The sequence below is a fragment of the Dermacentor variabilis genome, chromosome 4 (assembly GCF_050947875.1).
Source record: "Dermacentor variabilis isolate Ectoservices chromosome 4, ASM5094787v1, whole genome shotgun sequence".
NCBI lineage: Eukaryota > Metazoa > Arthropoda > Arachnida > Ixodida > Ixodidae > Dermacentor > Dermacentor variabilis.
In genome coordinates this window covers 70,229,764-70,243,371 of record NC_134571.1, presented here as the reverse complement: position 1 = coordinate 70,243,371, position 13,608 = coordinate 70,229,764, and the positions used below count along the sequence as shown (strand labels likewise).

Genomic DNA, 13,608 nt, shown 5'->3' with positions numbered 1-13,608 from the left:
GTCCTCAAGCTGTGTTTTTTTTTATTCCAGCTTTATTTTTGACTAAATTCTTGGGAAAAAGGGTTGTGTCGGCTTCACGCCGGAGTCGCGGTGTCTCACCACCATGCCGGACGAGAAGTACTAAAATGAAGTTGTCGGGCTCGGAGTGAGCGATGAGGCAAGAACATGTATAAGTACCAACATATGTGAGCCGTCAAACTTTATTATGGCGCAAGCAGTGAAGGTTTCATAATAAAACAAGGATTGACGGTGACGTAAGCTCCTTTTCAGTAAATGTCTGATGCAGTGAAAAATTAAGGTTTCAGTTGCTCTTATTTGTACGAAGACGCTGTAATAATTGGATCAGATTAGTTTCCTTTCATTCTTCATGATAACAGGAACCTTCTATTGCATGAGTTATTCTGTCCATCCGTTTTTTTCTTCGTTTACATCAACAAGTCTTGTCGCCGCCTGGATCCTTCTTATTCTTTTACAAAGTCTCCAAACCATGCCAGCATTCCCAGCAAGTAGGCCTCGTCTTTTGGCATGTTCTTCGGCTGGCATTTCTACGAGGAATCAGAAAATAAATGTTGACAAAGTTAAGTATATCGTCAAAAGAGCAGTAGTATAGTAATGAAATGACCTTCGTTCACAGAAACACTTCAACTATAAGCGTACATGCAGATGATGCCACCGTTACAATCCGACAACAATAATTTCTCAATGCGGGAAACGCCAGTCCACGTGTAGTTGCGTTTTCCAGAAAGATCACTGTCGTGAAACCTAAATCACAACATCCTGTACGAAAAACAGAGCTACAATATTTTATCAACTATGACGGTTTCCTTCCTTTGTCTTAATTACAAGCATACTATGTATAAGGTTGGATACAATCTCGGGTAATGTGCGCGTTCAAATTTGTGGCAATCACCGCACGCAAGCACATTATAGTTCTTGCATTATCTTTTTCATTTTTTTCATTCAGCGTTGGCACGGTGCATGGCTATGCGCATGCCAGTACGTACAGTCGCATGCACTATGACTTGCAACTCCCTTGTTCGTGTTTGAAGGGGCTCCAGGGCGGCGCGGCGACTCTGACATGCGAAATAAATAACGGTTTAATAAGTGCTCATTTTTGGAGCCTTGTTAAGGTCTGTAATTTACCCTGTGTCTGCAGAGCCGTACACAGTTTTCGAGCCCCTTCGACCACGGGCACCGGTATTGCACATCACATTGCACGTTACTGCGCGTTCGTTTTACATATATTTGCCAACATAAAACGGGTGCAGTTTTTTTTTCTTTTTATTTATTTGTACATACTGCAGCCCTATTGGGCTATTGCAGGAGTGGGTATGAAAAGCAGAACAATGACAAATTAAAGCAATATGAACAATACAGACGCAATGAAAATAGTTACCCATTCAATGGTCGCTAAAAGTAAGTTTAAAGGCAGAGAACGAGTATTACCATGCAAAGAATTCCAATATTCAATAACACGGGGAAAGAAACTTTATTTAAACGTGTCTGTACGGGCAAAATAAGGCGCAATGGTTAGGTGATGGTGACTTCTAGTATTGGATGGTTTAGCAGTAGTTAGAGATCTGATGAAATCCGCCAAGAGGAGTTAATATGCAGAATTTTTAACGATTCCTTGCGTCGGCGATCTGAGAGCGGTTGCAAGCCAAGGGATGGAAGTGCTGCGGAAGGTGAAAAATCCCTATCGAACCTGGGACATATGAAGCGTATCTCTTTCTTTTGGATGGTCTCGATTTGATTAATATCGCATTGCTTGTGCGGATTCCAGACAAGAGAAGCACATTCGAACCATTTAACCTTCCAGTCGTTTTCCATTGCCATAGATCTTTCCCGAAAATCCAGAATAACAGGGCGCGGATGCTCTCTGCCCTTTCCGCAGATCCTGTGGCAACACTCAATGTGTGGGGGCGTAATTTGCAGCGTACCGGAAAATATCTGTGCAACCCTATCAAGCAACATGCTCTCATTTCCATCGGGATTGTCGTCCAAGCCGTGTATAATAATGTTGTTGCGACGGGATCGGTTACCAACGTCATCATTCTTGGCAACTAACTGAGCCACAGTTCCAGTTAGCGTTTCTATCGCAGATCAGCTTTTTTCAATCTCAGCTAATAAATCTCAACAAATCACTCAATATTTCAATCTCAACCAAGCAGCAGAGTATTTTCAGCATAACGTTGCCTTTCCACCAATACTGTTTAGCACCTACCTCGCATGCGCGGGGTTTACGGCACGCTAACGGTAACAGCAACGTTATACCGGCAACTCCGTGCTTAAGTGCTGTATTAAGGAAGATATCTAGATATTCGAAATCTTTAAAAAGCTGCTACGAGGAATTAAATCACCTCTGATGAAGCTTGGCAATAATCGATGATCATAGTCATGATATGATCTTTTTGCAGGATTGTTGCTCGCTTTCCTGTATTTTATTTCTGAAGCTTCTACAAAACAATACTTGCGCGCTTGCGAGCGACAGATTTGGCATGCGTCCTTCTTTATTGGGATTTTGTTGCTTTCTTTATGGAGAACTACGTTGGCTGTGGAGCTGCCATAGATATGTTTCAGTATTCTTACATGCAGCTCGTTTAGACCCTGATTCCGTATTGCCTCCAGGACTGCTGAGCTTTCGACTGAATCAAACGCTTTCTCGTAATAAATGAAAGCTATATATAAGGGTTGGTTATATTCCGCACATTTCTCTATCACATGATTGATAGTATGAATATGCTCTATTATTGAGTAGCCTTTACTAAATCCTGCCTGGTCCATTGGTTGACAGAAGTCTAAGGTGTTCCTGATTCTATCTGCGATAACCTTAGTAAATACTTTGTAGACAACGGACAATAAGCTGATCGGTCTATAATTTTTCAAGACTTTCGCGTCCGCTTTCTTATGGATTAAGATTATGTTGGCGTTCTTCCAAGATTCTAGTACGCTCGAGGTCACGAGGCATTGCGTATACAGGGTAGCCAGTTTTTATAGAAGAATCTGCCCACCATCCTTCAACAAAACTGCTGTAACCTGATCCTCCCCAGCTGCCTTGCCACTTTGCATAGCTCCCAAGGCTTTCTTTACTTCTTCCGGCGTTAGTTGCGGGATGTCAAGTTCCTTTAGACTACTCCCTCTTTCATTATCTTCCTGGGTGTCAATGGTACTGTATAAATCTCTATAGAACTCCTCAGCAACTTGAACTATCTTATCCATATTAGTAATGATATTGCAGGTTTTGTCTCTTAGCGCATGCATCTGATTCTTGCCTATTCCTAGTGTCTTCTTCACTGCTTTTAGGCTTCCTCCATTCCCGAGAGCGTGCTCAATTCTATCCATATTATACTTTCTTATGTCAGCTCTCTTACTCTTATTGATTAACTTACAAAGTTCTGCCAGTTCTATTCTAAGCTGTATGGTTAGAGGATTTCATACATTGGCGTTTCTTGCTCACATCTTTCGTCTCCTGCGATAGCTTACTGGCATCCTGTCTAGCAGAGTTAGCACCGACTTCTATTGCACATTCCTTAATGATGCCCATAAGATTGTCGTTCATATCTTCAACACTAAGGTCCTCTTCCTGAGTTAAAGCCGAATACCTGTTCTGTAGCTTGATCTGGAATTTCTCTATTTTCCCTCTTACCGCTAGCTCATTGATCGGCTTCTTATGTACCAGTTTCTTCTGTTCCCTCCTCAAGTCTAGGCTGATTCGAGTTCTTAATATCCTATGGTCACTGCGGCGCACCTTGCCGAGCACGTCTTGTATGATGCCAGGGTTAGCGCAGAGTATGAGGTCTATTTCCTTTCTAGTCCCGTTATTCGGGCTCCTCCACGTGCACTTTCGGCTGTCCCGCTCGCGGAAAAAGGTATTCTTTATCCTCAAATTATTCCGTTCTGCAAACTTTGCCTACCCTGGCATTGAAGTTGCCCATCAGTATAGTGTATTTTGACTTTACCCATCGCCGATTCCACCTCTTCATAGAAACTTTCGACTTCCTGGTCACCATGACTGGATGTAGGGGCGTAGGCCCGTACAACCTTGAATTTGTACCTCTTATTAAGTTTCACAACAAGACCTGCCACCCTCTCGTTTATGCTATAGAGTTCGTGTATGTTACCAGCTATGTCATTATTAATCAGGAATCCGACTCTTAGTTCTCGTTTCTCCGCTAAGCCCCGGTAGCACAGGACGTGCCCGCTTTTTAGCACTGTATATGCTTCATTTGTCCTCCTAGCCTCACTGAGCCCTATTATATCCCATTTAATGCCCGCTAATTCCTCCAATAGCACTGCCACACTCGCCTCACTAGATGAAGTTCTAGCGTTAAACGTTGCCAGGTTCAGATTGTCCGGACCCAAATATTCTTAGGACCCTCTGCTGCGTCACAGGTCTGACCGCCGCCGTAGTCAGTTGCTTCGCAGCTGCTGGGGGCTGAAGGCAGGGGTATGATTGTCGTATTCATATAGGAGGTTGTGGCCAAGTACTGCACCAGGGTGGCCAATCCTGGTCTGGTGAGGGAGTGTGTTACCGGTTGTGGATCAGGCTGCATTCCAGGCCTGCTTATGCAATTGTATCAACACGCGGATTTTTTTTAAACCGGTGGAAAATTGCGCGGTACCGGGATTCGAACCACTGTCCTCTTGCACGCGAGGCGGATGCTCTACATCTACGCCACCACTGCCGTTAATGTCACACTGTAGGCGAAATGTCACACACCAAATGCCGACTATAGAATACAAGCTTACCTTCACTTCATCGATAATAGTGCTGATATTCACGTGGTAGTCTGTGGCCATACTCTGTAATGCAACAGGAACGGGTTGCGTATCACGCTAGAGGAATAGCACGTCATCATCGCATATGAATAGGCTGAACTGAATTGTTGCTCTCGAGTTATCGCTTGCTGAATCAACTGATGTTATGTAAGTCCTTTTATCATTATATGGCAATGAGCTAAACCATAATTATGGCCTTAATCCCCATATTTATTTGCGTTTTGCTGTTACTATAAAATGAATCTGTTACATTCTACCGCGAGTGTTGGCATCCGTGTAATTTCTTTCCTTTTAGATTCCTCACCTTTTAGGCAAAATCTGATATGAGGACAGAAGAAACAACAGAGTGTGGTAGATCGCGAGGAATGAGGCGTGGCCAGAGCTTAGAGATCGTTCAAATATCGTGTCAATTCTTTCGGTGTTTGTTTAATAAACTTTTGTTGTCATTGCTATTGTCTGAATGGAATTAATTTTGTACGGTGCGTATATAGCAGTAGCTGTAGGACAATAGTGATCACATTTCATAATAACACGATATCCTCTAGAAGAATGTCAATAAGGCTCTAAAAATGACGTCAAATATAGCCGTAGTTGCACAACATAGGTTGTTCAACGTTTATTTTTGGAGATTTTGCGCAGACTGACGCTGGGGGGAGCTACTTTTTTACGGATGCTATCAGCATCTACGTTGCTTTACTGAAGGACCTACACACTTATCTTTATTTTTATTATCATTTATTATTTGGTTTTGTAATCTCTATGACAACGATTGTGACGTTCTTCAGAGGGTGGTAAACCGATCAGATAACAGACCATTTTCAGAGAACAATATTCTCGGACCAAGGCCCCACGCGTCGCAGGCTTACAAAGCGACGCGGTCACTGCTACGCTTCATGAAAGCGACTAGCCTCAGTGACCGACTATAGACGTGAAGTTATGGGCATCCGCACGTACTCACACTGATAGTATCTTCCTCCCTTCTTCTCCTTTATTTTCTTTCCTTAAACCCCTTTTCCTGTGTAGGGTAGCAAACTGGACGTGCGTCTGGTTGACCTCCCTACCTTTCCTTCCTTCCTTCCTTTGCATCCTACTCTTCCTGTTCCTTCTCCTCCTCCTACACACTTCCAGACTACAGGCTCTCACAATGCAGAATCAACAACGATGTATTGTTCTCTTCCGTGCTGCAATGGCTCAAAATAAACAGTCTTGAGTATGCTGCACTCAAGCAAGCTGGTTTGTGTGTGATTCTTGTGGCGTGTTTGTCGTTTTGTGGAGTGGTAATGTAAAAGGGCTGGCGTCGGGACGGCAATTGCTCTTTCTGCGTAATGCTGTGAGGGGACTTTCTGCGTAAGTCCCCTCACGCCTTATTCTTTTAGAGAGCATTTGCGTCTCATTAGTTCCTCTCTTTCGTGTGGAGGAAGCGTGCTTCTCAGATAAGCTCTCACATTATTCGACATGATTAAATGTGACGCCGTCAATGAACGGCGACGTGAATATGCGAAGGTATTATGGGCGTATTTGCACCCTCATTACCTCTTGACACTCATCAATGCTGATGATGAATTGTCAACCCTCGTCAGTGTCGACATACCGTAAAAAATATGCTGCCACATCTAGAATTAGCACCACTCTTAACGGTAGTCAAATTATTTTGAGGGTTGCGTTGCGGAGTCATATAGAAATATGCAAATAGAAAGTGGTAGCACTTACTTTAGACGCTGTCTCCATGCCTTGAAAGATCTTTTTGAGGCAGTTCGGAAACGCAGTGTAAAATTCGTCGCTTTCCTAGATGAGAATAGTACGTTTGAAGTACTTGTGAGCACTGTCAGCCATGTTTTGACTTATCCTTACTTTGAGATCGTCCACATAGGCGTAGCAGACGCGGATGACGACGCACGCTCTTTTTATTTCCTGCAAGGTAGAGTTTACAAGTATACATTGGCATGCCGCACATGTTCCAGTGAACCTCCGAGTGTAGAGAAACATTTTAGCTTGCAAACTTAGCATAATCATAAAACAAGCACCAATTACTAAGGGCCGACAGTTTCGATGAAGTAGTAAGAGTGTCATCTTTTCAAACAAGTAGACAGCTGGATTCGTTTAGTTTTTGGGTGGCGCTGACTGTTTATAGTGTACACAAGAAGGTTCATGCACATTAAATAGACACATAGACGGTAACAGTAATCGCTACATACATGGAAGCGCATGTTTCTTTACGCAATTTCATTACCATTGACCCGCACAGCTCTGCAGTGGTATTGTGAGTGTCTTGCGAATGAAATTATATTTTAATATGATTCTAGCTGGCGAATCATGCCGAAGGCTCAAAGAAATATTTGATATTGCCAGCTCACTGAGTATTGTAAATACGTGACAGGTCAAGGGCATAGCACCATCCGTCAAGCCGTATGTATAGCATAGTAATTTGAAATATTATTGTCATTTGAGATAGGTAAGGATTATGAAGATCAGCACGTGAAATACAGAAAAGGAAAGGAAAGGCTGGGAGGCCAACTATCAAGTGGCTATTTCGGAACGACGAATGTTTAAAGTGCACTACGCCTAACGATTTCGCCCAACCCGCGCCAAATGTACCGAACTCTAGCAAAATACAACAGTTCAATCAGCGGGCCAGCGTGCACTTACGTCTGTCAGTAGAACGATGAACCGGGCTATTTTATGCTATAGCGTGTAGATGTGCTTTGCAAATGATGCAATTACTTATGCGAATACGAAAACACGCACCACTACGCAGGAAGCTTCGACGCTTCCTGTGCAGTGATTCATGTCTTCGTCTTCGTGTTCATCCTTATGGTCGTTCCCAACCCATGTCTAAGATGCTTAGCCTTGCGTTTGGTTGACCGATTAGGCAAAACTCAATGTCGAAAGTTTCCGAGTTAGGCACGAAGTGCCACCTTTGAAATCGCTGTCACGCATTGTTTTGCGTTTGTGTCCTGCTGGACACTTTGTGCAGTGTCGACGTAGTGTGCGCGTTCGTTAATTTTGTGAAGTTCATAGCGTTCAGAAAGTGGTCCTTATCCGCTAACCCGGTGCGGTGGCTCATTGAATACACGGCGTTCTGCTGGTGAACATCAGGTCATGGGCTCGATTCCTCGCCGCAGCGGCCGCATGGGGGTGGAAAGGAAAAACGATCGTGTACCGCGATTTACGAGCACGTTGAACAAACCCGGGCGATTTAAATCAGTCCCGTACTGTTCATTAAAGCGTCCTTCACAGTGTGCTGTGCCAGCCGCGGGATGATAAACCCCACAATTTAATTTAGAGTGTTCTTGAATTTCTCCACAGTGGTTCTACCTGAATCTCACCACAGCAAATCATCGATAACTAAACAAAAAAGAGCCGCCTCCAGATATTCTTTCTTCCGCAAGAAAAAGCTGCTTGGCAGTATTATTATTATTATTATTATTATTTGTTTTGAACACATATACACATATACACAGTTAACAGGAAAGGGAAAGCGAGGAGCAGGCTGGCAACTGCCACCGGACGGGGCACAACGCCTGCCTACTCTTCTGAAGGGAGGTGACAGCAACACAGAAATGGAAGATAGGAAGGAGGGGAGGAAAGATGAAAAGAAGAGCAACAGGACAAATCTAAAGACTAAGTAGAACTCAGTAAACTACGCACGTTCTTCTGCCGAGTTTCGACTCTGCAGCAGGAATTAAAGTGACGCCGTGTCGAACAGCCTCCACAATTATCAATCATGTCCATGGCTAGTTCGCTATGCGGCTAATTGTGCACTCCACGATGAGACGCCAAGTACAGCTGCACGCAATCACGGTTTCACCGGTAGTCGGTTCACAATGTACACTATAAGGTGTTTGAACCCGCCACCTCCCATCTTCGAAGAAAGAAGCGTTAGGACACAGTACGGATGACACACAGTAGGGCCGGTCACTGAAGGTCACGTTACTACAGAATGTTGAATGTTCACGTTACAAACGTGAACCTAAGTTTGTTAACTCTAGAAAGGTTAGTAAGGCGCGATGGGCCTGATCAGGTTTAGATGCACAACCACTGGGGTATAAACATTCCTCGATTGTCTGACACCGCAGGTCAAGGGGATGACAGTTTCTCATTAGCGACTTGCGCTGCGCACTGAAAGCGGGACACTCAAATACAAGGTGCTGAAGTGTCTCGTAGCAGCCAGAAGACGTACACAATGGACATGCCACACACCCTTGTCTGTATAAACGTTCGTGCACGTTCACGCAATCAACCCTCAGCTTGAGCAGTTGTGCTCTAGCGCGACGAGGCAAGCCTCGACCGCGACCACGGGGCGGGAACGTTCCATTTGCGACGAGCTGGTCTGGATGCTCAAGCTTGCACAAAATTTCTGGGCAGTCACAGTTGTTATGAGCGCAACTTGAAGCGAGCCGATCAGCCTCTTCATTTCCGGCGATTCCTACGTGTGAAGTGTGACTGGTACACCTGGTACACATGTGACTGTTACACCAGAAGAGCCGTTGTTCGGTCGCAGCCAGCACCTCGAGCAGTCAAGGCAGCCACATACTTAAGGAGGGAGTGCGATTTACGTCTTACAGATTTAACGGCAGGACGCCAGGAGATGCGATCATCCACAATTAAATCCAAATAACGGTGTTGTCGCACCCAGTTTATAGGCGTTTCGTCAAGATACAGTCGGCTCATTGTTCGACGAGCCCGTTGTTTAGGGTGATATGCTATTGCAGCCGACTTAGCAGGTGATATGAGCAGGCCAACTTCACCCAAGTACTCCGAAGTAGCGTTGAGAGCTCTTTGCAAGCTTGCACGAAGCCGCGGACCAAGGGGCAAAGGGCTGCTTATCCACAGAGCAATGTCATCTGTGTAGACAGCTATGCTCACAGGGAAGTCAGTAAGCAACGAACATAAGATGCACACAGCGGGAAGCTCCATGATAAATGCACTCATAAGGGCGACACGCACATGTTACATGCTCTACTTGTCACATATGCATTTAATAATGAATAGTAGGACAATAGAGTGTGTGCATAGAGAACACATAATGTGCTTAGAAGTTCTCCATAAATGTTATTGTTTCTGGAAGTGTTCATCTCTTCCACGCGCTCTTCCTTAAGCTGTCTTGTGTTACGGAGGTTTGCAATTATAAAACGGACGTTTGGGCGAGTTAGTAAGCCATTTTAAACAGAACAGCGCGTATTTTGTCAGGGACAAGGACGGAGAAGTCGTCCGTGTCGTGTCTCTCTCCTTGTCCCTGTCAAAATACGCGCTGTTCTGTTTACAATTATAGCATGCTTCACAGCATTTCTGTCGGGCGTCGTGTCTTTGTCACCTTAACGATAGTCGGCTCCACTCCAAGCATCTTTAGTTGCTCCCTGCAAGACGCAAACAGGTCTGCGGCGAACTTCGCTGATTTGGCTAGTTGAATGGGATCTAGAAAAGATGGGAGAAGACAGCTTGCCACGTCATTCCTTCAATTTTCAAATATATTTTTCTTATGCAAACAGTTCACACCCTGCTCCTAACGTCTAATGGAAATGAAACAATTTTTTTGTATAAAATTTCTTAAAATTGCTCTGCAACAATTTTATAACGTTCTCAACGAATGCCTTATCACAATGAAACAAATTATTCGTTTAACTCGATAGTTGCAAATACTTTACTATATCAAACACATTTCCAGACTGATAATTTAAATACCAGGGACGATCACGTTTGTACTTTGAACAAGCAAGCGACGTTAAACAATATTTCACGCTGTGTCAAAACTAGTTTGAACACGAAGGATGCCAGTCCGCACCGAATGGTCTCACTGAAAAAAATTTCCAGCCCACAGAGCGCGTGATCACGGCTGCTGCTTTGCCCCGTAGTTAGATTTCTGTGGCGCATCGGGTGTCCGAAAGCTGTGGGTGTTGAGGGTAGCATTTCTTCTCCATTAATAGCGGCTGCAGTGTCCTGAGCATCTCATTTGAGCTACACTAAACAGTCCCGAGTCGTCCATAGAAATGTGCGAAAATGAATGCCATGGTAATATTGACCCTTTACGTGGTGCAGTTTGTTCCGTAGAAATGAGATGGTGCTCTTGGCGGTGCGTCGCACGTCGCCTCAGTGACAGCGCACGAATACGAAACCATTAACGCCTCCACTTTGCTTCTGTAGAATCAGCTGTCGGAAATGGAACTAATTTTTCGCTAATGCGCATTCTCCAATCATGCCGGATTGAATCATGTTGATAGAAAACGTGTGCAGTAGTTGGCTGTAAAAATAGTAACTGGCATATTAAGAAATGGAATGAATCTGTGTGGCCAAGTTAGCAACCGTTGCTGCAACTGTCCGTACGTGTTACCGGCACTTCGAGATGTGCGCCTTTATTCTAGGATACAGAAATTTGCTCATGCGCCAGCGTTGTATCGCTATAGCCTTCGAAGATTGTGCTGCAGCGCCGGGGCGTCGGCAAGAGTGAGTACCGCTCGTTAAACAAAGACAAAGGAAGCAGCGCCGCTTCCTGTCCTATTACATTTCGCACACAGTAGCTACACGCATATACACCAACTGGCACTGAATGTTACGCCCACTCTATCGCCAACATGTCAATAATTGAATGGGCGCGCACTTGAATATATGCGCACTATATACGCACAATAAATGACGGAGTACACGGATAGCGCAGGAATACTCGAAGCTGATTATTTTGTGACGGTCCACAAGAATAGGCGAGTTACTAGCGATAATACATCTTTGCTACAAGGTATTACAATGTACAAAACGGCTACGTTTCAAGCGATTAGGCAGAAATAATGAAATAGTGACCGCACCAGGGAAATTTACTGAGTCAGAAATGTGACAAGCCGGTCCACAAGAATAGGCGAGTTACTAGCGATAATACATCTTTGCTACAAGGTATTACAATGTACAAAACGGCTACGTTTCAAGCGATTAGGCAGAAATAATGAAATAGTGACCGCACCAGGGAAATTTACTGAGTCAGAAATGTGACAAGCCGGTCCACAAGAATAGGCGAGTTACTAGCGATAATACATCTTTGCTACAAGGTATTACAATGTACAAAACGGCTACGTTTCAAGCGATTAGGCAGAAATAATGAAATAGTGACCGCACCAGGGAAATTTACTGAGTCAGAAATGTGACAAGCCGGTCCACAAAAATAGGCGAGTTACTAGCGATAATACATCTTTGCTACAAGGTATTACAATGTACAAAACGGCTACGTTTCAAGCGATTAGGCAAAAATAATGAAATAGTGACCGCACCAGGGAAATTTACTGAGTCAGAAATGTGACAAGCCGGTCCACAAGAATAGGCGAGTTACTAGCGATAATATATCTTTGCTACAAGGTATTACAATGTACAAAACGGCTACGTTTCAAGCGATTAGGCAGAAATAATGAAATAGTGACCGCACCAGGGAAATTTACTGAGTCAGAAATGTGACAAGCCGGTCCACAAGAATAGGCGAGTTACTAGCGATAATACATCTTTGCTACAAGGTATTACAATGTACAAAACGGCTACGTTTCAAGCGATTAGGCAGAAATAATGAAATAGTGACCGCACCAGGGAAATTTACTGAGTCAGAAATGTGACAAGCCGGTCCACAAAAATAGGCGAGTTACTAGCGATAATACATCTTTGCTACAAGGTATTACAATGTACAAAACGGCTACGTTTCAAGCGATTAGGCAAAAATAATTAAATAGTGACCGCACCAGGGAAATTTACTGAGTCAGAAATGTGACAAGCCGCTGCTTGAAAATATTTGCCAAATAAAGAACGAAGAGCAAAACACAATAATCGTGATTCAATTCATGAATGGGAAGTTTGGATAGCTTGGAATACATATTTAGCCTCGCCCTTAAAACAAGCACCATATACCCTGCTTGCTCGCGCCGTTTGGACCCAGCTTAATTAGCTTCCAAAGCGCTTTTGCATGGTCTCTGAAGCAGTGGCCAAAGCTTCGTGTCGTCCGCCCAGTTACCGTCTACGATATCTCCCAAAACAGAGGTTTGGTAAGCCGCACCGGTGTCAAACACACTCATTGTAAACGCGGAGGCAATGGACGCAGTTGAGGCAACCAATGGACGCAGCACCACGTGATCAAACATGGCAGCGCCCACGGCATCACCACGTACAGATAAGGGTCAGTACAGATAAACGCGGATACGGAAACAGCGAAAAAATTGTCGTAATTATCGACTTAAGCGTGCTGCATCAAAACACGGAGTCCATGTGTGTACAAGTATATAGCGTATTTCTTAGCACCTCGGACGCACACTACTGAGTTCAGCGTTTTAAGCAAAGTTCGGATTTCCGACACCTTTTGCGAGTGCGCGTTTGCAGCGGCCTTCCGGCCTATAAGATCCCATCGTTCCTTCCGTGCGTACTTACTCAGTTTCTTTCCACACCAGTTCATAACCTGAGTCGCTTTAGTGCACTCACACTCGTGCAGGCATATCAACGCCGCTAGCAACACCAGGGAAAATGGGGGCATGCTGCGAGCGAACTCTAGGGTGGCAGGGAGCCACCGTGCTCATTCACCTAAACTGGGAGTGCGAGGCAACAGCATGTGCACGCAGGCAAAATAAGTAAGCAGCGTTCTGCATTGTCCAGTTGCAGTAATATACGCGGGCCGAAGCGAGCTGGCACCTTGTGTTTGTTCGCCCGACAGGTGACAACGTCCTTGAGCAGCTTATGCTTGGCTATGGCATGTCGCGCCATGAAGACTTATTATTTCCAGGGAGTATCGGGGCGGGAGGAGGAAAGGAATGAAGGGCTCAATGCGGGAAAGGCCCAGCTGTGCACACGCCATAATTTTTTTTCCGAAGCTCT

The 13,608-nt window shown here is 44.5% G+C and overlaps 1 protein-coding gene across 1 annotated transcript; it reads right to left on the bottom strand.

The window, feature by feature from the left end:
* Positions 1 to 190: 190 nt before the first annotated feature.
* Positions 191 to 13,334, bottom strand: LOC142577810 (uncharacterized). The gene is made up of 6 exons (XM_075687254.1): positions 13,168 to 13,334; positions 10,094 to 10,194; positions 6,631 to 6,690; positions 6,490 to 6,564; positions 4,750 to 4,803; positions 191 to 545 (listed from the first exon to the last, which is right to left on the bottom strand). The coding sequence occupies exons 1-6, from the start codon at positions 13,268 to 13,270 to the stop codon at positions 462 to 464; spliced, it is 477 nt and encodes a 158-aa protein (XP_075543369.1). The 5' UTR covers positions 13,271 to 13,334; the 3' UTR covers positions 191 to 461.
* Positions 13,335 to 13,608: the final 274 nt, after the last annotated feature.

Excerpts from the sequence above, each read along its gene's own strand:
- LOC142577810 (XM_075687254.1), bottom strand. The coding sequence starts at position 13,270 with ATGCCCCCATTTTCCCTGGTGTTGCTAGCGGCGTTGATATGCCTGCAC. Across the intron at positions 10,195-13,167 it reads CTGGTGTGGAAAGAAACTGA|ATCCCATTCAACTAGCCAAA; the intron begins GTAAGTACGCAC and ends CATCTTTTCTAG. Across the intron at positions 6,565-6,630 it reads CCTATGTGGACGATCTCAAA|GAAAGCGACGAATTTTACAC; the intron begins GTAAGGATAAGT and ends ATTCTCATCTAG.